Raw genomic sequence first — 23,093 nt, 5'->3', positions numbered from 1 at the left:
AGATGGAGTACATATTGTGAACTATTTTTATCATATCCGAGGAGGATTTCCTCCTCGGATTGCCTCCCACTTGTTCCCCATCTTTGAGACTTTAATTGGGAACGTTTAACAATTACTTGCTCATCCTCAGACTTATCAATGTCCTAGTCCTTACAGGTTATATAAAGAAAATTTATTGATTAATAGTTTAATACATCTAAAATAAAATTCTCTTATAAGAAAAACGCTTTGTTATAGATGATTAGTCATAATTATATAATTTTATGAGTATTTTAGAAAATAAATTATATATTACATTTCATTACAAAATAATTAGATATTCACATACATCACACGGGATTACGACTAATTTAAAATAATTTTTAGTACCACATCATTTACATCAACCGTTGAATTTTCATAAACTAAAATTTTTAATCCTTTGAATGAAAATTTCAATATCTTGGCATATCCATTCAAACTCACAAACATGAAGATTTCAAACTTACAAACATGAAGGTTTTAGATTTTCTTTACATTGCATGACTAGCATCTTACAATAGATGGCAATTTGCGATTAGAGAGAAGGATCACTAGGCAGTAGTGATAGGATTCTTTGGAAGAGTGAATAATTTCAGGCATGGGATGATAGAAATACTTTTTTTTTTTAATTCTTTCTTTTTTGAGAAAAATGGTAATAGTAATGCTTTATGAGTGCCAAAAAAAAAAAAAAAAATTTCAAAGATGAAATCCACTACTTTATTAGTTTATTTCAATAACACAGGACATCGATATTATTGCTTTTAAACCATAAACACAAATGGGAGTATAACACAACAAGAGGCTTTTGTCCGGTGGTTAGTTCCACTGGATACGCTAAGATACAAACACGTATCCACATTTCAATATGTCCAGTGAAACTAGCCACCGGACACAAGCCCTTATTATCATGTCAATTCTTATTTAACAGAAACGGTCCATATCTTATATCTATGACCCCATCAATATTTTCAACTAGTTTGCACCGTGACATTCAACTGGACAACCGAGTGTTGGGTAGCAGTGTCCAAGAAATATATCTTAGAAGTTGCATAGCCCCTAGCAAATCGGAATTTCCCAGTCCCGCCCACCACTGCAACCTCTGTATCAGGATCCTGATTAGTACCTTGTATTTGTATGGTGCTTCTGTTGTACTCTTCATTTGTGAACAGTATTGATGCCGTAGCAAATGCACGCAACCCATCCAATGCGGCTGTCACGTACAGGCCTTGAAATTGCGCAACTTTGGGTGACTTTGGATCTGGGGTTTTGGTGATATTGTCGTCGACGACATAGACGGTGCCAAATTGGGTGAATGTCCAAGCCTTTCCAGCAATGCCTGCAACTGGGATCGTCGTGGCTTTGGGGTCGCCGAAGGCTGCGATGTCATGAAGGTAAAAGGATAGCTTGGTTTCTTTATGGTCCGTAGCTTTGGCTGCATACATGGCCGCGGTTACGACCAATACCAAGAAGATATTGGTAAGAATTTTTGGTGAAAAGCTTGTTGCCATTATCAACTACTAGGAATAGAATAGATAGAGTGACTTTGTTTGTACTCCTTTTACATGGGGTTTTGATCTCTATTTATAATCTAGTGCGGGTGGCATGTTCAAGGCAACGCATACTTGAGAGGAATAAAAAAAAAAGACTAAAATACAATACCTTGTTTAATATTTTATGGACAAAACTTAGATAAAATTATTTAAGTATATCTTAGGTTTACAATTGAATACAACCACTTTTTTTTTCTTTTTTTCTTTTTTTGAGAATGAAATACAACCACTTAATTTGATTAAAAAAAGATACAAAAGGGATGTTATATTTTTCAAGAAAAACTAATTAAACTATGTGATTTATTAGTAAATACAATTACATGATTGAAGTTAATTGAGGGGTTTAAAGTGCACCAAGTCACCAATTAAGGAATTATGTAGATATTTTGTTTTATATATTTATACTTTTTGTCCAGGTAATAAATCTAAAGAAAACGTATAAGGATTTTGTGCAAATACATTTTTATGGATTAGAGTATAAATTATATATCTAATATCATATTATTAAAAATTGATCCCAAAGGATTACTTTAATTATTAAATGATGTTTGTCCCTCAAAAAAAAAAAAAAAAATTTAATGATGTGATAGTTTTTTTTTTTTAGTTTTAGAAAATTGATGCAGTAGTTACTAGTTATTACATTGTTAAATTAAATTGAGAAAATAAAATCTTATTCGGAAGATTCAAACATGATACTGTTTTGTTACAAAGAAACGCCATCGTTTTTACTTCCTAACGCCACAACGTCGTCGTTTCCACCACGGTCTCTTTTTCTGAGAGCAGTGTGACACTCACTGAGCATTGCTTGGAGAGCCAAAAACCCAAGGGAGAGAATTGAAGATAATAATGGAAATAGCCGTTAATTCTCTCTTCTCAGCTTTAAATCCAAAGGTTCCTCTCTCTCCTCTAACTTTTCATTACATTCTAATAGTATATAATTTATTACTTACTTCACAAATTGGAGTTTTGGGTACAGATAACAGTAAGTCACAAACACAAAGACAAACACAAGCAAACAGTATTAAACGGCTTTACTCCCGGAAGCTTGCGTTTTTCACCTCATTTCAGATATGACGCTCCACATCAAATGAAAAGGTATAAAAGTTTTCAACTTTGTCTTCTTTACTTTAAAATCATTAAGTTATGCTTATTGATATTTCAATGTGAATAATGTTTTGGCACACCCCAAAATAATGCAGGTTTTTTTTTTTTTTTTTGGGGGGGGGTATGATAAAGCAATTTATGTATTTTGGTTGTTAAAAAATGTATTATATGCAAACTCATTTGTCATAATTTTTTTTTTTTTTTTTTTTTTATAGTTAAATTACAGCAAACTTTTTTGAGGATTAATGAAATGATACTGAAACTCCAACCTTGAGGTTTTTGAGGTTTCTTTAAGGTTGCGTTTGGATACTTGAATTTTAAAGTGACGGGTTTGAAATGCCTTAATTCCAAATCCATAAATATTTAAGTATGTCATTTGGATTTTTAAAATTTTATGGGTTTAGAAGTTATTTCAAATTCAAGGATTTTAAGGTTTAAAATCCTTGACGGGTTTGTGAATTCCAAATACTTGACCTTCGTAAACTATCCAAACAAGGTATTTGGATTTTAATCATCAAACTGCAAATCTATGTGCCCAGATCCTGCCATCCAAACATACCATTAATGCAATAGATAAGTCCATGCCTGACTTTTAACAGAACATGCCTTTAAAAATAAATAAATAAATAAATAAAGCCTACCCAAACACAAACTATGGACAAAGTGACACTCCTCTCCCTTGAGATTTTATAAATGATTGAGGTTTGTACAAATGAGAGAGACTCTTCTTAAAAAAAAAAATAAAAAAAAGGAATATTCTAATTAGGGTAGTAATGTTAGAGGGCATAGACTTATTTGTTGCTTTTTTAAAAACCTCAAGGGGGGAGGGTCATTTTGATAAATCCTGAGGGAATTTAGTGTAATTCACTTTTTTTTTTTTTTTTTTGGGGGGGGGAAGGGGGAGGGGACTTAAGAGGAGATTGGATGTACCATGGAAAAATGTCAATCCATTGTGGCTTAGATTATATTTTGGATGAAGAAGTTGGTAGTATATAATAGGGAGGCATCAGTGCATCACCATAACAATTGAGATTGAGGTCATTGATTGTAGTTCTATAATGTCTCTGTTTAAAATGGACTTATTTTTAAGTGCTTCATAAGTATTATAGACTAGTTTAAATTATTCGGGGCATATATATATATATATTGTATGAGGTCTTGCAAAAAATGTGTCGTTTAATGTATCAATTCCAGTCATTTTTACTACTGAAAAATTCCACATGTATTTCTTATTTGATCTTCATGTTTCCCTTTCACTTTGCAGGAGAATTCATAAATATCATCCTGCTGTTTGTGCTGTAATATCAGGTGCAGATCTAATTTATTCTCCTCCAAAATGTACCGTTGAGCTTCTTCCTAATGATGTTATTAACTATTCTGCACGATAATGGTTTGTGCTACTTTTTAGGTGTCAAAGATGTTGGAGTTTCTTCTTCTCAGTTTGATGATTTTTCTGTTGCTGCAACGAGTACTAGTAACGGTAGAGAACTAAAGGTATGCTAAAATGGTTTTTATTTTTGGTAGTTAGTAGTATTATTGATGATATGAAGACATCTATTCCCATATTGTTATAGAGATCACCTTTGTTCTGTTTATTTTTTTTGTTGGTGGATTGACAAATTTGTAATGCATATGTTCATAAATAGTCTTTGCATTTTGCAATTATTGAATTTTGACAATAAATGGTATTTGTAAATTTTACTACCAGATAAGTGTTGAGGTTTTGACCACAAATTATATTTGTAATTTTTCTCACCAGATAAGTGTTGAGATTTTTGGTGCCAAAACTCAGGCAATTTTTGACAATGTTTTTGACAAAATGGTTGCTGCAGCACAGCCAATACCCGGCTTTCGAAGGGTAAAAGGAGGTAAGATTTTCAATTTGATGTATATTTTATTAAGGAGAAGCTTAGGTTATGTTTGGTAACAATTTTTGTTTTCTATTTTCAAAAACTTGTTTTGGGGAATATAAAGAAAAAACAATTTTCTTGTATTTTTGAAATCAAAAACATGTTTGGTTAATTGAAATTAAAAAAAAAAAAAAGTTTTTTGAAGAAAAAAATAGAAAATATTAAAATATGTTGTTACTAGGATTTGAACTCTAATACTAACTCATTAAATGAGACACATTCATTAAGTTAAATGCATGTTTTCATTGATTTTTGAAAAGTAGAAACTGGAAAAATAGCCTTTTGTATGTTCTCAGTTTCCTTCACAATTTGAGTTTTAAGAACAGTTTTTGTTTTCTGTTCATTTTGGATTGCCAAACAAGTTTTTTAGTCTCAAAAATAGAAAATTATTTTTGGAAACAGAAAATAAGAAAAAAAAACAGTTACCAAACATACCCTTATTTCTTTTGTTTTTTGTTTTTGATTTTGTTTTCTAACTGCATATGGTCATCTATGAAGAGTTACAGTGGTCAATAGAAGTGGCTTCCAATCATTTAATGACTATTTAACTATCCTTTGTTGTGGTTGACTAGTTTAGAGCAGCACTCCATGTACTTGTGGTTTTTATGGAGGGGCCTCCACATGCTCTAACCATGCACTTCTTGGTACCACTTCTGTGTTCTTAGGTGCATGCAGTTTGAGAAATTACTCCTCTAATAGGCAATTAAAAATATCAGACCATTGTGTCCTCCAATATTGGTACTGTTTGTTGCTTCAACCATGACTTTTGTTGACCATCTGTGTTCTTTAAGTGACATGGTTGATGTAATCTATACACATTATAATAATTTATTGAGAGTTGAAGCTTAGAAATTATGGACTGTATGTAACAGAGCTTTAAAAATGATAACTGAATACTGGGAGTTATTATCAAATATGGTAAAACATATAAGTTTGAGAATGGATACAAGTCTAGTTTAGGAAAAAAAATGTCTTCAAATCATCATTAGTACTAGTAACTTCCAAAAATAAAAACATTGATAAAAGGGCTAGAACGTGAAATAGAGACAGGCTTACAAGCATAGCAAGGCAATTGCCTCATCTCCATTGTTCATTGACATTTTCTAGCAGTAGTCTCTCTTGTGCTCTTCAGTTGATTATCGCACTCTTTCCAGAGTTCTTTGCCACAAGAGGGAGTTCTTGTGTAAACTTGTATTGAAAAATAAAAGCAACATGAACAGAGATATTTAGTTCATCCTTTTCTGAATGCTTGAACACTGTTAATTTGACTGCTAATATAAATTGTCTAAACGATATAAGTTAGGAAATAATTTTGTAAATATATATATATATATATATATTTCATCTACCGCATTTCTTTTTTTGGTTTCCTCCTATGAATATAACTCACATTTTCTTTTCATGATTTCTTCCCTTGGCTATTTTGTCTTGGACAAACAATTTGACAACTCAGGAAAAACACCAAATGTAAGTTTCTGTGTACTTTGATTCTGCTGCAACCTGCAATCAACTTGTTTAACTTATTGTGATTAGTAATCCAATTGGGAAATGGTTTTCAAGTGTAAGTGAAGGATGTCTCACTGTGGCATTCTTGACACACATCATCAACCCCAACCACGACCAGCAACACATGATGCATGCCTGATGCATCTTACAGATAAAGGCTTGGAAAAGGTTTGGTTGGGGAAAATATCTGGCATATCAAGTTTTGTTAGTTGAAAATCTATATGTGTGTGTGTGTGGCATATCAAATTTTGTTTGTTGAAAATCTATATATGTGTGTGTCTGTTGCCTATCGATGAAATCTTTTGAGATTATCTCTCCCTCCTGACCAGAAATAGAAAAAAAATAAAATTTCTTTCCTAATATAGTATGGCTCATTATCTAAACATTAATTCATATGCTTACCAAGCTACTAGAAACACCTTTAATTTTTACAATTAGGTGAACTGAGAGTGAGATTGAGGGTAATTCCTTTACTCAACCAATATCAACTGCTTGGGTAATGGGACTAATTCTCTCTCTCTCTCTCTCTCTCTTTTCCCTTCTATTGTACTGTCTTTTTTTCCAGTGTTTAGAAGTGGTTCTTCTTTAAATGAAACCATTAGAGTTTTTTCCATTTTGATTTTATAACTTATACTCTTCTTCTCCTTCCTCTATCTCTCTCCCCACAGTATGATTTGTGTTTGAAAGTTATTATTCTTCAAATGCAACCATGGCCGTGTGGGTTGGAAGCTCTCTTGTTTTATTTATGGCTCCTTTGAATCTGTTATGATAACTTTTATCTTATCCATGTGGTTGCATCCATCTACACCATCCAATAGAGATGCATGCACAATGGGACACTCCCATGAACACAGATAGGAATGCATGCATGTGTCTGTGTCTCAGTGTGTGTAAGAGAGAAAGATCTGTACTAACACAATTATATATGTTTACGTGGATTGATATACATTGCACACAAACAGACACAAGCATAATGGATGCAGAATTTTGTTGACTGTGGTGGGGGTTGCATTATACCTTTTTTGTGTCTAGCAGATACCAAACGACATTCTGTTAGAGGTCCTTGGACCTTCTAAAGTTTACGAGCAAGTAATCAAGGAGGTGATTAACTCTACCATAGCTGAATATGTAGAAAAGGTAGGTATGATATTCTATTTTATTTTTATATTTATTTAAATTACATGATATTTTACTTATTTTTCTTTTGTCTCCTTTATCTAGACAATGCTCTCTATTTACTTCAATATGTTAGCTTCATTAATGTGCTCGATAATAGTAGGTGAATGCCTTCTAATGCCTGCATTTGATGGTAGGAAATTGAAATCATGGTTTCAAATTTTTTTTTTTTGGATAAGTAAGATTGATTATTAAAGGAGTGCCAGAGGGGGTGATTTATACAACCATACCAAAAAGACACCAAATCGTAAAAATTCTAGAACATTGTGTATTGTAGTTTGATTTAGTGCCTGGAATGTTATCCTTAATCGCTTGTGCATGGTTTGAACATAGAGGACTTGTCTTCCCATTAAACATTATGAGGGACGAAATGATCAATGAGTGGGTGGTCAATGTTAAGGATAATAATAGCATTATTGTAAATTTGCATCGGAAGATTGCTAACAACTCTTCAAGATTGCTATCGGAAGAAAACTCAGTTCTAAACTAAATAGTGTATACTTTCAATCAAAGACCTCTTAACAAATTCTTAGACTTTGTTGTTCATACTTCATAGGTGCAAAGTCAGGTGGCTTAGGTTATCTACTTTGTAACTAAACACTCTTGACAATTGTTGACTAACTGCTTAACCAAGCTTTCTTGTATATGCCATGTATAATCGTTACATCAGTGCATTAACTGATTGTTACAAAAGAACACAGCCATGATGAAGTGTAATGTTTCTTCCATCATTTAAATCATTGTTCATGTACTTCACTTACATTGATGCCTAATCTCTATTCCTAGTCATGCATCATCCAACAACACGATTACCCCATTCTCTTGGCTATCGAGATTTTGTGTTATGTACAATCCCACGGAGCCTAAATTTAGTTCTGTGCTTTTAAATTATTGCAGGAAGGTTTAAAAGTCTGCAAAGACTTGAGAGTTGAGCAGAGCTTCGAAGATCTTGAAGCCACATTTGAGGCAGGTCAAAAATTCAGCTTTGATGTAGTCATTCAGCTTCAAGAAATGAACTGAACATTATGTAAATTTTGATTTCTCATTCGGATATTGTATATCTTTGTTTAGATTATGGAAGGAACTTGTATACAAACTAAACTCGTTTAAACTGAAAGGTGGCCAATTCCTTCTTCAATATTTATTTAGAGCAGGGACTCAGCAAGGGCTTTCATTGCAATTCGTATAAACAATAAGCAGTCTAGATAAAGCATTAGGATCAAAAGACAAAAAGCTTGATAATGAAGCATAACATATACAAGTAGTGCCCCTTCAATCTATAAAGGGGATGCGACCAATCACTCTGAAGCAAGCAATCATTCTCCTTCAAACATTTCGAATGGGATTACAATGCATTAGGGAGGATGATTCTTAACACTCATACTCCAAAAAAGAAGAAAAAAATATTTCTTTAATTTTATTCTCAATTCTTCATTAAATTTGCTCAAGTAACCATTTTTGTTCCTGAAACCCTTCTTCATTAAATTTGCTCAAGGAACACTAAGCCCTAATTCTAATTGGTGTAGGAAACCCTAATAGCCTTATTACAAAAATAAACTTCCTTATAGAAATTATAATATTAATAACCTAATAAACTAATAGGACCTCGGCTTGTAAAATAAAATAAGACTAAATTAAAATAGTTTTCTTTTTGAGAAAACACTAGGACCTATACTTGCATCATCCTGCCCTATTTGGAGAAAATTCGACCTCCAGTTTTAAAGTGCTCAAGGATCAGAATTATAGCATAGAACACTTGCTTCAAGTCAGTTGCACTGAAAACAGGAACCTTGCATTCCACATCTATCCTTGCATTAAGATGAGGTTTTTCATTTATAGACAAACACTTCTATCAATGAAAGTATGTTTTTAGGATGTGAGGCCCTAAGAGGAGGTTGCTTTCTCTGTGAAAAAGAAAATAGTTAAAAGGTGCTGTCATCTATCTTGACCAATTTCCCGAAGAATTGGAAATCTAGGCGGGTTCAGAATCACTAGTGCCTTTTAACCTTTTGTCTACTGACAATGAAGCCAACCTTGACAATTTAATTTCTTCCTTGCTGAGCTGCCTCTCTTGCCACTTGAAGCAGTGGCTGTCTGCCTTCTTTTTTAGATTTTACTGAGGTTCGTTGAGCCTTTCATTTAATGGAGGGAGTAATCTATAATTCTATACACTTACACTTTTGTGTTGAAACTGCTAGGATAAGTCTGAGTAAAAGCCCATATAATTAGTGCATACTGATATCATGGTTTACAATTATGGTTATAAAATATACTGTTCATAAAATTAACTATTGATAGTGGAAACATATCATTTTATTAGAAGTGAAAAAGTCTCAACTCCCATTCCATGTGTCTGCTGCAGGTATTTCTATAGTTTACCTTACCTATTGTGGCGAACACCCTTTCCCACATTGCTATTGTAGGTTGCTCACATTATCCATGCCTTACTGCTATAGTTATTTATTGATTATTTCTTCAATCATATTCACTTATTGTCCATCTTTGCGTTGTGCAGTATATTTTTGTTTATAGGGGTTGAAATTTGCTGGAATATCTGTCCTTCAAATGCTTATTCATCTGCACTGCTTCTCTGTCTCCATCTTGTTATACTATGGGGTCTATGGTCTGCCCCATCTGAATATCCTTATGTGGACCATAAAGCACACAAAGAGAAACGAAAGGAAAAGTAGATTTATACCCCCCTTAGCTGAATTTTGATTGTCTTTAAACTCTTACACAATTTTTCCATGACTGTAAAACAGCAGGTTGAGTTTTCTTTTCTGGCCATAACTGGTTTCTTGTTCTGAGATTGAAGAATGTTCAATCAGCCATCTATACTATGAATGCTAAATACCATTTTTTAGGTTGCAAGAAAGCTTGCTATTTTATTTTATATATTTCAACAAATTTTTATGAAATTGTTTATGCTTCACTTTCCCTACATTTTACTCTGAATCCCATCCTTGTGTTTCTTGACTTAGATTATATTATTTGCTCACTTAGGGGTGTGTATAGCAAGTTTACATAGTTGGATTTAGATTTGCTTAAGGACTGAACCTTGGTGGAGTCTACAAGTTAGAAAAAAAAAACCTATAAAGCACAGGTCCCGTATGGTAAACTTGTTAAAAATGATTTTGGAATGGTTAAGGGTCCTTTTATTTTCAAGTTATACTCTCTTGGATGGAAAGTCTTAGGATGCTTGGTATATAGAAGACTAGATTGGGATTATTATTGATCTATTTCTAGTTATTTGTTACATTATGAATTATGAAGTACTTAGCTTGTAGTGACATTATTAATCTGAGTTGGTTGTTTTTTGTTTTTGTTTTGGTTGAATTTTTTAGTATTTATGATGAAGGTTTTTGCTTTTAATTCTTTCTCTTTGGGGCTAAAGTTGAGGCTTTCATATGGGCTGGGTTTATGTATTATTATTCTTACCGATAAACAATGGGCATTTTGACTCTCTTCAGGGTCCACTTTGCCTTATAGTCATCTCTCCCCAGTCCCCTTTATTTATTTATTATTCTTTAATAGGCCCAGTTCCCTTTACTGTTCCCGTATCATTCATTACTTTTTATTTTTAAGGCCGAAAGATTTGAAATTTGAACACCATGGCGCTCCTAGCATTGCTTTCAAAGTTTCAATTATCTGAGTGGATTACCTCATATAAATATATATGCCTATATGGCTTCAAATTTGGTTAAGTAATGAAAAAGTGCTAAGGCTAAAAAGACAAAAATGACCATGGAGTTTAGTATTTACTATTTACTTATATTAGTTAAGCTTATTGATGTTCAAAGAAGCCCTTCAAAAAAATAAAAGGAAAAGAGATCAATGAAAGTTCCAATGATTTTAATACGAGGAGCTTCTAAATTGAGGTCTAATGCTTAACAAGAAGGGAAGCTTTGTGATGTACACATTTTCGTTGTATGTTTGTAATTATTTAGGGAAATGCTAATAAGTGTTTTTAGAGCATTGATTAGCAATATATTTTATAGGGAATGAAAAAAGCTGTCAAAACATTTATTATTATTATTATTTTTTTTCCATAAAAACTTTCATTAACTGAATTGTTAACCAATACCCTGAGGAATTACTAGTAACTAGTAAGTTGTTCATGTTATTGATTTGGCCATTGGTCCTCAAGAACAATGTGATGTAAGAAGCTCCTTCAAGATTGGTAGTTGACAAATTGATGTTTTGACTTGCCTGCTTTTAATTCTTATCCTTCATTTATGACACCTATTTGTCGTAGTAATCTTTTTTTGGGTGTGAAATTAGAGTACCTATTAGCATGGGAAGTTGAGGTTGGATCGAGAGTTGGGAGGATTTTGTATAACAAGTTAGTAATTTTACTGTCTAATGTAATATTCATGCATAGAATGGAGCAAATTTAGTTGATATCTGATGTTAAGGGAACATATCAAAATTTTGAAATTTTAAAGGGAAAAATCAAAATTACTCCGAATTTTAGGGGTATAATTTTTATTTTAGTCTAAAATAAAATTAATCCTAAGCCACATAAAGGGTTAATTTTACAAAATCAAACTTATCCCAAATTTTGATAAGATTCCCTCAATCAGACCTAACCATGATTAGAAATATTTTTAGGTGAAATATTATTTGTTTGTCACCAAACCATGATTAGGGTTTGGTTAACAGATTTTTTTTTTCTTCAAAATTTAGACTATTATGCTTCTATTATTATTGGAAAAATCTAATTTTTTTTAATTTTCTCAAAACTCAAAACGAGGGTTATTCTATAGGAAGTATGTGTAAAAGCATTCACATCAGTTCGTGCAAAAAATTTCATCTATTTCAGCATAAAAACTTAATTTTTCTATTTTATATATTCACTGTTCAAAATATTGTACATTAGATTTTTTATTTTACACTACATAACATTAAAATATCAAATTTTCATAATTTTTTAAAATATTTTTTTTTTCTTCACAAATAATAATCATCATTTACTCTTTTCTTTTAATCTCAAGATACGTAAAGAAATAATAAAAAATTATATGCAAAATGAATAATATCGATATAAATTTACACAATAATTGTAACAACTTTACAAATTTACACATTTTTAACTTCAGTTGAATTAAATGTGTAAAAGTGAAGCATTTTTTTTCTATTTTGCAAATGTTTGATGCAAATGCTCTAATTTAATTCCAAAAAAAAAAAAAAAAAAAAAAACTATTCTGAAAGAATGGCATTTGATGTAATTGTAGCAAAAGAAGGGGGCCAATTTGAGATGAGCGCACGCACGCACACATTTTAACCCGAACCATTTTTGTTTCATTCTTCTCTCGCACTCCCACTCCCACTCCCACTCCCACAACGCGAACCATTGTAGCTGCTGTACGGACCACGCACCCACACGGCTTCACCTCCGAACGAAAAAAAAGAAAAAATGGTATGCCGTCCTTGATTTCACTCTCTATCATTTCTGTATGTTAATTTTTCTGGTGTATTTAGGTATAGTTAGGGTTTCAAAAATTTCAACACCTATTATTTTGTACCAAAATGTGATTTCACAAAAGCATTTAGATCTATTCTCCACGAACAAACAATTTTCACTACTACACAAAAATGCAGAATTTAGGGTTAATTCGTGTGTAATGTAGTTGTATATGTGCAATTTTTTCCATTATTTATGTTAGGGGACATGCTTTGAAATCTTGGAATTGTTTATTTATTTATTTATTATTGGTTTTGGATTAATCTCTATGCAAGTGCTTGAAGAAATTGGTGATGGGTTTAATTTTAGTTTTGGGTCATGTATGTTTTTATCCAAGCTTTTGTGAAGGAGATGATTCTGTTTCATTTATGTAGGGTTTGTTTTTTTTTTTTTTTTGGCAGGATGGACATGATGGGGAAGATCCTAAGCAAAGCACTGCTGATATGACTGTTTTTGTAAGTTCCTCTACATTCTCTGAATAATGCAAAAGGTTACTAAATCTGTCGTATTATATATAGTATAGTGTGCTTATCGAATTTTAGATAGAATAGAAGGACGGAAAAGAACGAATGTGAACAAACCCAATTAGTTTTTTTCACATGTGAGGATCAATAACTGTTTGACCCTGTAGTTTTGGAACCAATGCTTTGTTGTTGTGATTTATGGATTCTTACATGTGATATGCGTGTGTGAGATGAAAACACGGATTTAAGTATCTTGGATGTGAAGTGTTTGCATGTGGGTAAGTAGTAGTAGTAGTAGAAATTGGTGTTAATTTTTTTTTTTTTTTTTTTTGAGTGTTTGCAAAATTGGCTGCATGTCTTTTTGGCTGTAAATGGTGTTTAATACTAGATTTTAGGCTTCTGTTGATCATTTGCAAGAGTCCGTCAATTAGGATGGAAAGTATGACAATTTCATTTTTCTCCAAACTACTAGAAGGTTTAGTGATGGTTTCCAAATGGGAGTTAATTCGTAATTTTCCCAAAAATAAATGCTGTCATTTTAATACTTACATGCTTTTTGATGCCCAAGGACTCTATCAGGCCTTAAGAATGGATCAAAATGAATTTTTTTTGCTTATTAGTTGTGTGACTGATGAAGTCGGATGTCTGAGCTATTTGAATTGTATAAAATTGTTTGGCTGTGCATATTCTTTGAGGTTGAACCTATGAAGTTCTTAGTTATTACTGATGATTTTGAGTGTTTGCTTCTTAAATCTATGGTGATTCATTTGCATGTCAATGATAATTAGATAAATATTGGTGTAGCTTGTGCACGGATGAGGAATTTTTAATTCACTGTTGTCATTGTTTTTTGTATTTTTCTTGTTAAGGTGTTATTGATATGCTTTTTTAATTAACTTTTCAGGTGCAAAATCTTCTGCAGCAGATGGTAAGTTACAATATAGAGCTTATGTTCAGCTAATGTCTTGCTGTAACTAACAAAATTTTGTTTGCAGCAAACAAGGTTCCAACAAATGTCCGACTCGATTGTTACAAAGAATATCCTTGACCATATTTGTTAACTATTTTTTTGTTGTTGATAAGCCGTATTTGTTAACTTGATGGTGAATAACTTCTCTAGGCTAGGAACACTACAAATGAACTAAGTTCCCTAATGTATTTAAATCTGCTGTGAGACTAAATATTGGTTCTCATATAGGAATCTTATGTAAAGGAAAGTAGCCTATCATTTCTACTTTGAACAATTAATTATTGGCTGAGGGTCAGAGCTGGGAATTTAGCATTGGGTGAAAAAGCTAAAAGAAAAAGAAGGGGTGGGGGGGCAGGGAGGGGATTGTGTGTGATTTAAGCTTGGGTTGCCATATGAGAAGTAGGTTCACTGAATGTGGGGAAGCATTTCAAAAATGAGCTCAAATGGCACCTCCTCATCTTATAAGAATGAGGTGGAGGGTGATGTTATGTCATAGGTTCAATATCTATTAGATGTGTGTTACCTTACCAATAAACCAGAATGGGAAAAAAAGGGGGGCGGGGGGGAGTTTGATGGTCTCCAAAGCTTGAACTTAGTTCTGCCCCTGATTTCTGGCCATTCGTATTCTGGATATTTGATATATGAACAGGTCATATGGGAAGAATAATCAGTAGGGAACTAGGGATTAGTGTTAGTAAACCTTCACTCTCATGCAGATGATGCTATTGGACCACAAATGCATGGATATTTATTTTATGAAAAAAAAAAAAAGGACCCAACCTGCCACCCAAGCAGGAAGCTTCACTGGGAGAATAAGTTGGAACCTGTCTCTCTCTGTTCCTGGTTTTGTCTTCCAGTTTGCTAAAGCAACAGATTTAAATATATTTGGAAATTTTTTTTGTGTACCATGTTATTGTACTTGTTTTCTTTTCTGCAAAACTGGTAAAAGATGAGGTCTTATGTCTCCTTAACTGCTGCTCACTTGATGAGATGGGAGGCCGCATAAATGAATTGGAGCAAAGCATCAACGATCTACGAGCAGAGATGGGCGTGGAGAGCTCTCCATCTCCAGTTCCCCCAACCAAGCCACAGTTAGATGATGTGAAGAAAGAGGAAGGTTCTGCATAGTGTTGATGCTGTGCATGTTTTACATGGAGTGATGAGTTTGGTTTGATGCCCACTTTCTTTGTCTGCGATTAGTCTGGAGAATGAAAACACTGCTGTTATGGAATATTATTTAGTGCCTTATATGTTTTTGTAGTTAAATGCTGTTTTTCTTTCAGAAATACAGTGCTGGGAGTAGTTATTTTCTCCCCCATTGAAATGTGTTGGTCGTTTGACATTAATGGGGAAGTTATGAATATGAATATCTGTTTCAATTATTATTATATTTTTATCGATCATGCAGTGCAAGTGGCCCTGTTCCTCAACATTACTCAACTTGGCTTTATAAGTTTTCATGTTTCAAATATACCCGTCTCAAATTCCATCTCAAGTGTCTGCTCAGCTTTTGACAATAGTTGTGTTTGATGGTGAAAAGCACACATTTAGGGACTGGCCGTAGGGAATCATAAAATTTAGGATTTTTGTAAGCTGAAGTGTTCAACTTTTTCTTTTTTTTTTCGAAAATCAGATAACTTCCATTCCCATTAAAACACTTGAGCTACATTATTTTTCAGTTGTTCCGGTCCGAATTCAGGAAGGTCCTCTATACAAGCTACAAATTTCTTAATATTCTGAGCATACTTAGCTATAGTGTTTGCTGATTGGTTTGCTTTCCCTTGGATGCTGAAACTGGTTCAATCCAAACTCTCTCTCTCTCTCTCTCTCTATGATAATTTGATAGCAGGGCAATTTGAACCTTGGATGTCTTATTTGAAAACACGTGTGCCAACCAGGGCAGTTCAATCCAAGCCTTGCTTCTTTGACCACCAAAGCACCCAGTAACAAACCCTCTTCTATTGTAGAAAGCAACTCCTCTCTGACAGCAACTGAATTAATTCTAAGAGCATGACTTAAGGCACATCTAATATTTTATATTAAATAATGCATGTTTATCTTTTTCGTATTTAAATGAAGTCAAATTGTAAAAAGTAAACAAAAACACACGCACACGCAAACGCAAACAGTTATGATATTCCTGAACCCGTTGAATTCTCCTTATTTTCTGGAGGCAAATTTATAAGAAATCTTGAACCTTTATAACCAAAATTTTCGACATACTGCAAATTTTGCTGTTCAGCTCAAGTTTCTTGCTTCGGAAAACTCATGGATCCATGACCATCATCAAAATATCTAGTAAAAAGATGTATCACCTGCTTACTTCTTGTACATACATATAGTTTGGATTAGCCTATTATCTGAAAGTCGTAGGCAAATAAATTAAGGCTTGGGATCTTAAACCAGTTGATTCCTGAAAGATTTCCTGTGTTTATTTGATTCTCCATCTTTCTTGGCAGTCAAATGGAACTTGAGAGCTGATTTTGAAAGAACAGGCAAAGTTAAAAATTTTCAAATAAATTACAACAAATTTTTTTTAAAAATTAAGTTAATCAAAGTATATATGAAACTATTAAATGAAAAGAGTGAAAGAACATAAAAGTAACAGTAATATATAATCATCGTTCTATATAGTTCTGTTAAGAAGTAAAACTTATAAGACATGAATATGACACCCTATAATAACAGAGAGGAACTAGAACCCTTCTAACTAAATCCTCCATTTTATTACAAACTTATATTACAAATAAGTAGAAACCAAACCTGCAGAAAATTAAAGAACAAAAACAAACAAACAAAAGCTTCAACTACGGCATCGAGTGATGGCACTGCAACCACGGTTATAGGGGTTAGCCTCAGCACCAGCCTTGCAGTTGTAGTAGGAGGCACCTTTTTGAGAGCATGGCACAGTGTTCCTTTGAAGTGCTCCATAGCTTATGTACTGAGTGGTTGCCAAGATGCGCCTGTTGATCTCAGAGTCCATGTCAAATTCATTGCCATCAGCCATGCACTCAGCAATGGAACCTTGGCAGTGGTTTGAGTTTTTCCTTGGCACCCAGCTCAAGCTGTGGTCCAAGCTTGCGTTGGTGGAGGAGATCATAATCAGGGTTGTGATCAGTAACATGTAGAAGGCCATGATAAAAGAGGTTGAGTTAGCCATTGTTGTTGTTGTAGCTAGATGTTGCTCTTGTTTTTATTCTTTTTTGGCTATTCTGACTATCTTTCTCTATTGTGATTTGTTAACACTCCTATATAAGCATGATACTTGGGACAAGAGCGGGTGGCAATTTGTTGTTAAGTAGAGTTGGTTCTCAAAGAATGGCATTGCATTTGTGGACATTTACGAAAATGCCATGCTTGTGTGATTAATAATGATGTTTATGTTTTTACTCTAGATTCTTAAGAATAAAAATTATTTGTCCCATTTTGAGTGTTTTATTTTATACTTTACTTAAATACATGACATATTACAATTGGTCGAATACAAAGTGATTAAAATATTTCTAAAAAAAAAATAATTAGAATACAAAAAATGAGACAGTTGATTTCTTTATTGTTTCTATTTAATTCTAATTATATACTTTTGAGGTCAATGAACTTTTGATGTTTTGAACATTTCACCCTTGTAGTGGTTATATATCTAGGGTTCCATCCCAATGTTTCTCTATTAATAAGTTATATAATTTGGAATTGAATAATATTTGTATATAATAATTTTTTTTCTCTGTGTTTTTTTTTTTTTTTTTTTTTTTTTTTGGTGGGGGGTATAAATATCATTCTTAGGTTTTCATGCAAGTGTCATTAAGAACCTTCTTGAAAATTTATCAAGGAAATAGACAAGGATAAATAAAGAAATAGCTATTTTCAATCATAATTTTATTCTGAAAATATTGCATGATTGTCTAAATAGAATTAGCCAATATTGGCAAGAAAAATTATAATGCATTATTATCAACCATTATGATACAATATTAAATGAAAGATAGCACAATTGTACAAAATAATTATTTCCTGGTTTAATGTAAGATGGAATATGTCTATTTAATTACAAAATAAATGAATCAATTGAGAGTTCAAGAAATTTTCAGCTGGTCCCCTTTTGATTCTCATATCACCCACTCACATAAGTTTACTTAATTAATAATAATGAAATGGTAGTTCTGTAATTAAGTGGATGATAGTGGCTTAATTTATAAGAAGACTCTAGAGGCATTAGTTGACTACTCAAGGATTAGCAAGTATGCTATGAACCATTCAACCACCCTCAGCTGCATGGCTATCCTAGGTTTTTTTTTTAAAAAAAAATAATACTCTAATATTAAAAATAAGGAAAATGTTAACCAATACCCTTAAGACATTGGTTTATTAGCTATTTTTAGAAACATTTTATTGGGAGAATGATAAAATAATAAATGTTGTTGATAGCTTTTTTATATTTCTTATGAAAACGGTGTCAAAACTTTTCTATTATAGTTTATTAATAATTGTCCAAAGGGCATCATTTAACATGACCCAATTAATAATAACTAACCAACATATAATAATAAAAAGAATTGAAGGAAAAAAATGAAGGTGACATGGGTGTTTATTTCTTCTACAAAGCTCATAATCAATTTTTATATGATTCTTCTAAGAGTTCAAACTTGTCAAGATTGATGTAAAGAAAGCTGGATCTTTGAATGCCAGGCCTCTTCAAAACCTACCAAGAAAATGATATTGACTATTACATGTAATAGATTTATTAGCTTTAATTCAATGCATTTAAGGTTTTCGCATTAATTAAAAAAATAGGTGCAATTTTTATTGATTACGCAATCCTTACCATCAAACCGAGTTTTTATTTATTTATAATCAGAAAAATACCACCAAACCGAGTCAGACCCTTCATAGAATACTCTTAAATTGAATTGGTTTCAAGCTCAATAGTCAATAACTCAAAATCTGCTGCAAAGAGTACTATAAAAACCTTAAGTTTTTATAAAAACTTAGAGTCACTTAAAGTTAAAGCACAGTAATATATATATATATATATATATATATATGTCATCTAAACGTGTTCACACAATCACAGGTTGAATCTGAAAACCTTGAATGCAGCACCGGCTTCTGGAAGCATCATGCCATTTCTCAAGTCTTTCTATAATGCTATTAAACAAATAATTGAAGCCTAAACAAATGGTTCATAAATTTGATTCATGCAAATGCAATAAAATTGAAAGAGAGTGCAAGTTTGATATTAAAAAAAAGTTTGTTTTAAGTTTTTATGAACAATAATCCTAGTGATATAGAAAATTTTATAATTTTTTTTTTTTGAGTAATAAATTATGATATATAATAAAAGTGGTATCAATACATAAAAATGATGTACCAATTACGATTTATAAGTTGTGAATTATTTTGTCTTATAACACTGGTCAATGGTGAGCAAATTGAAGTGGTAGGCATGTGACAATATATTTAGAAGCATGGGCTTAAAGTTGCGTCTGTGTTGGTTTGGGTACGTATTATTCATGTTTACGTTTACACTGTTGCGCATTTCAGCTTTTTTTTTTTTTTTTACTTAGCTGTGCCGTGATTGTTGACTTTGGTACCTAACTTATTGCACACCTCAGCAACTTGTCAGCACTTTACAATTTGCAAGACTCTTGGTGAATAAGTTTATATTCAAGTCAAGAAGAAAGTATCTTTTGTAACAAAATCAGCAGAAGTTAATAAATACTATGCAGAAGGTTGGTGAAACCAACACTAACAAAGAAGTATAAAATTGAATTACACGATATTCAATTCATCGGCTTGTTATATAACTAACTTAGTATGCTTGTGACAAAATATAATTTTGTCTACAGGGGAGGACTGTTTGACGAGATTAATCCATATTATTCACACCCCAAGAACCTAGAGGTTACAAGCAGCAAGCTTTGCTCGAAAACCAACACTTGGAGATCATATTTTTTAATCAATATATTGTGGAGTAAATTATTTTAAAACAAAAATATTCAATCCCAAAATAAGAAATTCTTTGAGAATCCAAACATGGGGAAGAGGAACAGCGTGACGGTGTGGTACATGATGTTAAAGGAAAATAAATATATGGAACCAACAAGATCCATAACTCAAGTATGCAATTTTTTTTTTTATCAACCCTAGAGATGGACCACATATCACTTCCAAATACCAATATCTACTTCTCCTTTTTCAAAAATTGCTATGAAAAGTTATAATACATTAATGTTTAGGACAAATGAAAGAATGTAAAAGATTTTTGAGCAGTGTCAAAGGACCAACTATAGGGTCCTGGGTGTAGAAAATTATACAATAGAAATGGTCTCATGTGGTATCATCAAGGATGGGATGGAAATTATAATAACAATTATAGAGTAAAAAATGGCATGTGTCTTGGCTCAAAATTCTGTTATGTAAGACTCGGATGATGCAAGAAACTCTTCCTATCTTCCTAGCTTGCTTAGTATTGCCTCCAATGGTGGCAGCTCCTGCAATATTTGTTGCCAGTCAGGCATGCCCTGAAAAGACAATTCAGAACTGAGAACATCAGACCGTGAGAAAAAGGTATCCTTAAATTTATACTGGTCTTTGAAAATCTTCAAAGAATACTTATATTTCAAAAAATTTCTAAGGCATATTAGTCTGGAATGCCTGTCCCACTTATCGATATTAGAGGTGCATGCAACATGAACTTAATCATCAGTTTGAGAAAATCAAATGCTAAAGCTGGGTACCACCCCGGCCACCACCCCCCGCCACAAAAGAAAAAAAAAAAAAAGGAATTCAAAACCTAGCTTACGATGTTTTGTTGAATTTCAAAATTTCAATGTTTTACTGCCTCTCAGGCTCTCAGCTACCAAAACATACAAGTTTCTAGCTATTCCAACACTTACTAAGTCCCAATTTCCATGTTGATACCCACTGAGCGTGCTAATAGAAAATGAAGTAAATTTCACCTCGACCATCAATAGGTTTCGCTAAGGCATTTATAACACGACCTAAATAAGCCTCACTTACGGGTATCTTAATTGGAATTTTCTCCATCATAATTATTGTAAAGAAGCGTCTAGAATAATTAACTAGCCTTGGGCAGTTTATTTGTGAAAATTTATTTATAGCCAAAAACGGATGGCACTTAAAATCGGGTCAAGTTCCATCCAGGGATAAGCAACAAAATTTTTCCTCCCAAAGTACTTACCTTCCCTGATCTTCGGACCCGACCATCTAGGCGCAGTATAATGTAGACGTCCTCACCGGGAGTAACTCCTTCAGACTTCTGCTGATCCCTTATCCACCTAGACTAGTTTTGAAAAATTCATCAGTCTATATATATTAAAATCATTAGATGGGAAAAAAAAATGCATAAGTTATGCTTATTTTTAGCTTATATGATCAATGGTAGATGCAATACAACATTTTAAGAAGGTCCACTGGCCTCCTAGGAAAAGCTAAAAAAAGAAAAACTTCTTAAATATAAACATACAAATTATCGAGAAGCATTCTTTTCTCTTATATGAAGTAATGCACAGAATTGTTATCATTTGGAACATTAAATGATGGCAAAACAAGCATGCAGACAAGATAGAGTGGCAGGTGACCTTTCCCATTCTGCAGGCGATACAATCTCAGCCTTAAATCGAATTTCAGCTTTCAACTTTGATCTTGTAGTTTTAGACTGAGCCCGTTTCTCGAAATCTTCCTACCATAGTGCCATTAGATATAATGTCAAGAACAGAACAAAAATTTAATATGTGAAAGCAAGCTTGAAATATGCATGGTTCTACAGCCCATTATCTAACCTACACTTTACATTTATTTTTGTAAGACATTAAATAAACATAACTATACATATGACAGATGATATGAGAACTAAGGAATAAAGGATTTTAAGGACGCTTGCAGCCTGAAATTTTATATATGAGCCTTTGCATCTTACCCCAATAGAAGGAAGAGCATCGGCTGCCTTTCGAGGGACACCAAAACCTTTCTTCTCAACTTGTGGTGCCGTACCTTGACCCCAGATTACAGGGACTAAAAGAACACCTCGTCTAAGGAGATCAGTCCGGAACCTCTCTGCCGTCTGGATAGCCAAAGAAACAGCCTCTTTTCCCCCTGCTAAAATAACCCATATCCAACCCTTACAACATTGACATTTTCAGACATAAACAGCATAGACACAGAAAAGAAAAGGAAGCACACATATATATGAGTTACATTAGCAAATATTTAAATTATGCTTAACAGATACTGTTAGACTCATGGTTAAGTGATTAAATTCACTATTTCCTAACAGCTTAAACTTTTGGGACAATCGGTAATTTAACATGGTATCAGAGTAGCAGATCCTGAATTCGATCCCTACCTTTACTCTACCTCCCATTTAAAATGTTAAATTCCCACTTGTTGGGCCCCTACTTATTAAGTGGAAGTTTATGCCCACAAGTGAGGGGGAGTGTTAGACTCATGGTTAAGTGATTAAATTCACTATTTCCTAACAACTTAAGCTTTTGGGACAATCGGTAATTTAACAGATACACTAAGAATCTATTCAATGCAAGAAAAAAATAATAATAATAATAAAAATATACAAAAAAAAAAAAAAGAGAGGGAAAGCAATAAAACATAGAGAGATGGACATGCACGAAACTCTAGTTGCAACTATTAGATGAAATCTTTTAATGGAAAAGCCCACTAGGTTTTGCAATTTTTGAGCACATCTACTTATTCCTTTTATTTTCTCCACATGTATGACTTGCTGCCTATATGCCCCATTTGATGTTAATTCATCAGAAAGTTTGGAAAAGTGGAAAGAATGTAAAATAAATATCACTGGCAGAAATAGTCTAGGTGCTTCCAACATGCGTGATCATGCAATGACATGCAGTCTTAATTTACATGTAACCTATTAGTTTTTGTTGCAATGAC

At 32.9% G+C, this 23,093-nt stretch overlaps 4 protein-coding genes and 2 long non-coding RNA genes across 7 annotated transcripts; 3 read left to right on the top strand and 3 right to left on the bottom strand.

Annotated features, from left to right (window-relative positions):
• Window positions 1-989: 989 nt before the first annotated feature.
• LOC115963216 (dirigent protein 23-like) lies at window positions 990-1,549 on the bottom strand. The gene has a single exon (XM_031082146.1). The coding sequence runs from the start codon at window positions 1,527-1,529 to the stop codon at window positions 990-992; it is 540 nt and encodes a 179-aa protein (XP_030938006.1). The 5' UTR covers window positions 1,530-1,549.
• A 767-nt stretch (window positions 1,550-2,316) lies between these two features.
• Window positions 2,317-8,483, top strand: LOC115963021. Its single transcript, XM_031081908.1, has 8 exons — window positions 2,317-2,462; window positions 2,548-2,666; window positions 3,940-3,983; window positions 4,084-4,169; window positions 4,435-4,543; window positions 6,039-6,052; window positions 7,127-7,228; window positions 8,165-8,483. Exons 1-8 carry the CDS (start codon window positions 2,418-2,420, stop codon window positions 8,285-8,287), a joined length of 642 nt encoding a protein of 213 aa, XP_030937768.1. The 5' UTR covers window positions 2,317-2,417; the 3' UTR covers window positions 8,288-8,483.
• A 756-nt stretch (window positions 8,484-9,239) lies between these two features.
• Window positions 9,240-10,089, top strand: LOC115965941. Its single transcript, XR_004086228.1, has 3 exons — window positions 9,240-9,388; window positions 9,630-9,686; window positions 9,783-10,089. It is a non-coding gene; the product is annotated as an uncharacterized LOC115965941 (long non-coding RNA).
• Window positions 10,090-12,563: 2,474 nt separating this feature from the next.
• Window positions 12,564-15,566, top strand: LOC115966044 (heat shock factor-binding protein-like). Its single transcript, XM_031085382.1, has 5 exons — window positions 12,564-12,686; window positions 13,133-13,186; window positions 14,100-14,123; window positions 14,191-14,233; window positions 15,148-15,566. Exons 1-5 carry the CDS (start codon window positions 12,684-12,686, stop codon window positions 15,291-15,293), a joined length of 270 nt encoding a protein of 89 aa, XP_030941242.1. The 5' UTR covers window positions 12,564-12,683; the 3' UTR covers window positions 15,294-15,566.
• A 1,234-nt stretch (window positions 15,567-16,800) lies between these two features.
• On the bottom strand, window positions 16,801-17,504 carry LOC115966055 (rapid alkalinization factor-like). Its single transcript, XM_031085392.1, has one exon. The coding sequence runs from the start codon at window positions 17,323-17,325 to the stop codon at window positions 16,969-16,971; it is 357 nt and encodes a 118-aa protein (XP_030941252.1). The 5' UTR covers window positions 17,326-17,504; the 3' UTR covers window positions 16,801-16,968.
• Window positions 17,505-20,326: 2,822 nt separating this feature from the next.
• LOC115965676 lies at window positions 20,327-22,408 on the bottom strand. 2 transcript variants are annotated; one of them, XR_004086137.1, is made up of 4 exons: window positions 22,105-22,408; window positions 21,767-21,867; window positions 21,367-21,468; window positions 20,327-20,686 (listed from the first exon to the last, which is right to left on the bottom strand). It is a non-coding gene; the product is annotated as an uncharacterized LOC115965676 (long non-coding RNA). The 2 variants fall into 2 exon arrangements; XR_004086136.1 differs by having other exon boundaries at window positions 21,367-21,463.
• Window positions 22,409-23,093: the final 685 nt, after the last annotated feature.

This window comes from Quercus lobata, chromosome 10 (genome assembly GCF_001633185.2).
Source record: "Quercus lobata isolate SW786 chromosome 10, ValleyOak3.0 Primary Assembly, whole genome shotgun sequence".
In the NCBI taxonomy this organism is placed as follows: Eukaryota; Viridiplantae; Streptophyta; class Magnoliopsida; order Fagales; family Fagaceae; genus Quercus; species Quercus lobata.
Note: the sequence above shows the minus strand (reverse complement) of the source record. Positions and strands in the feature narration are given on the sequence as shown.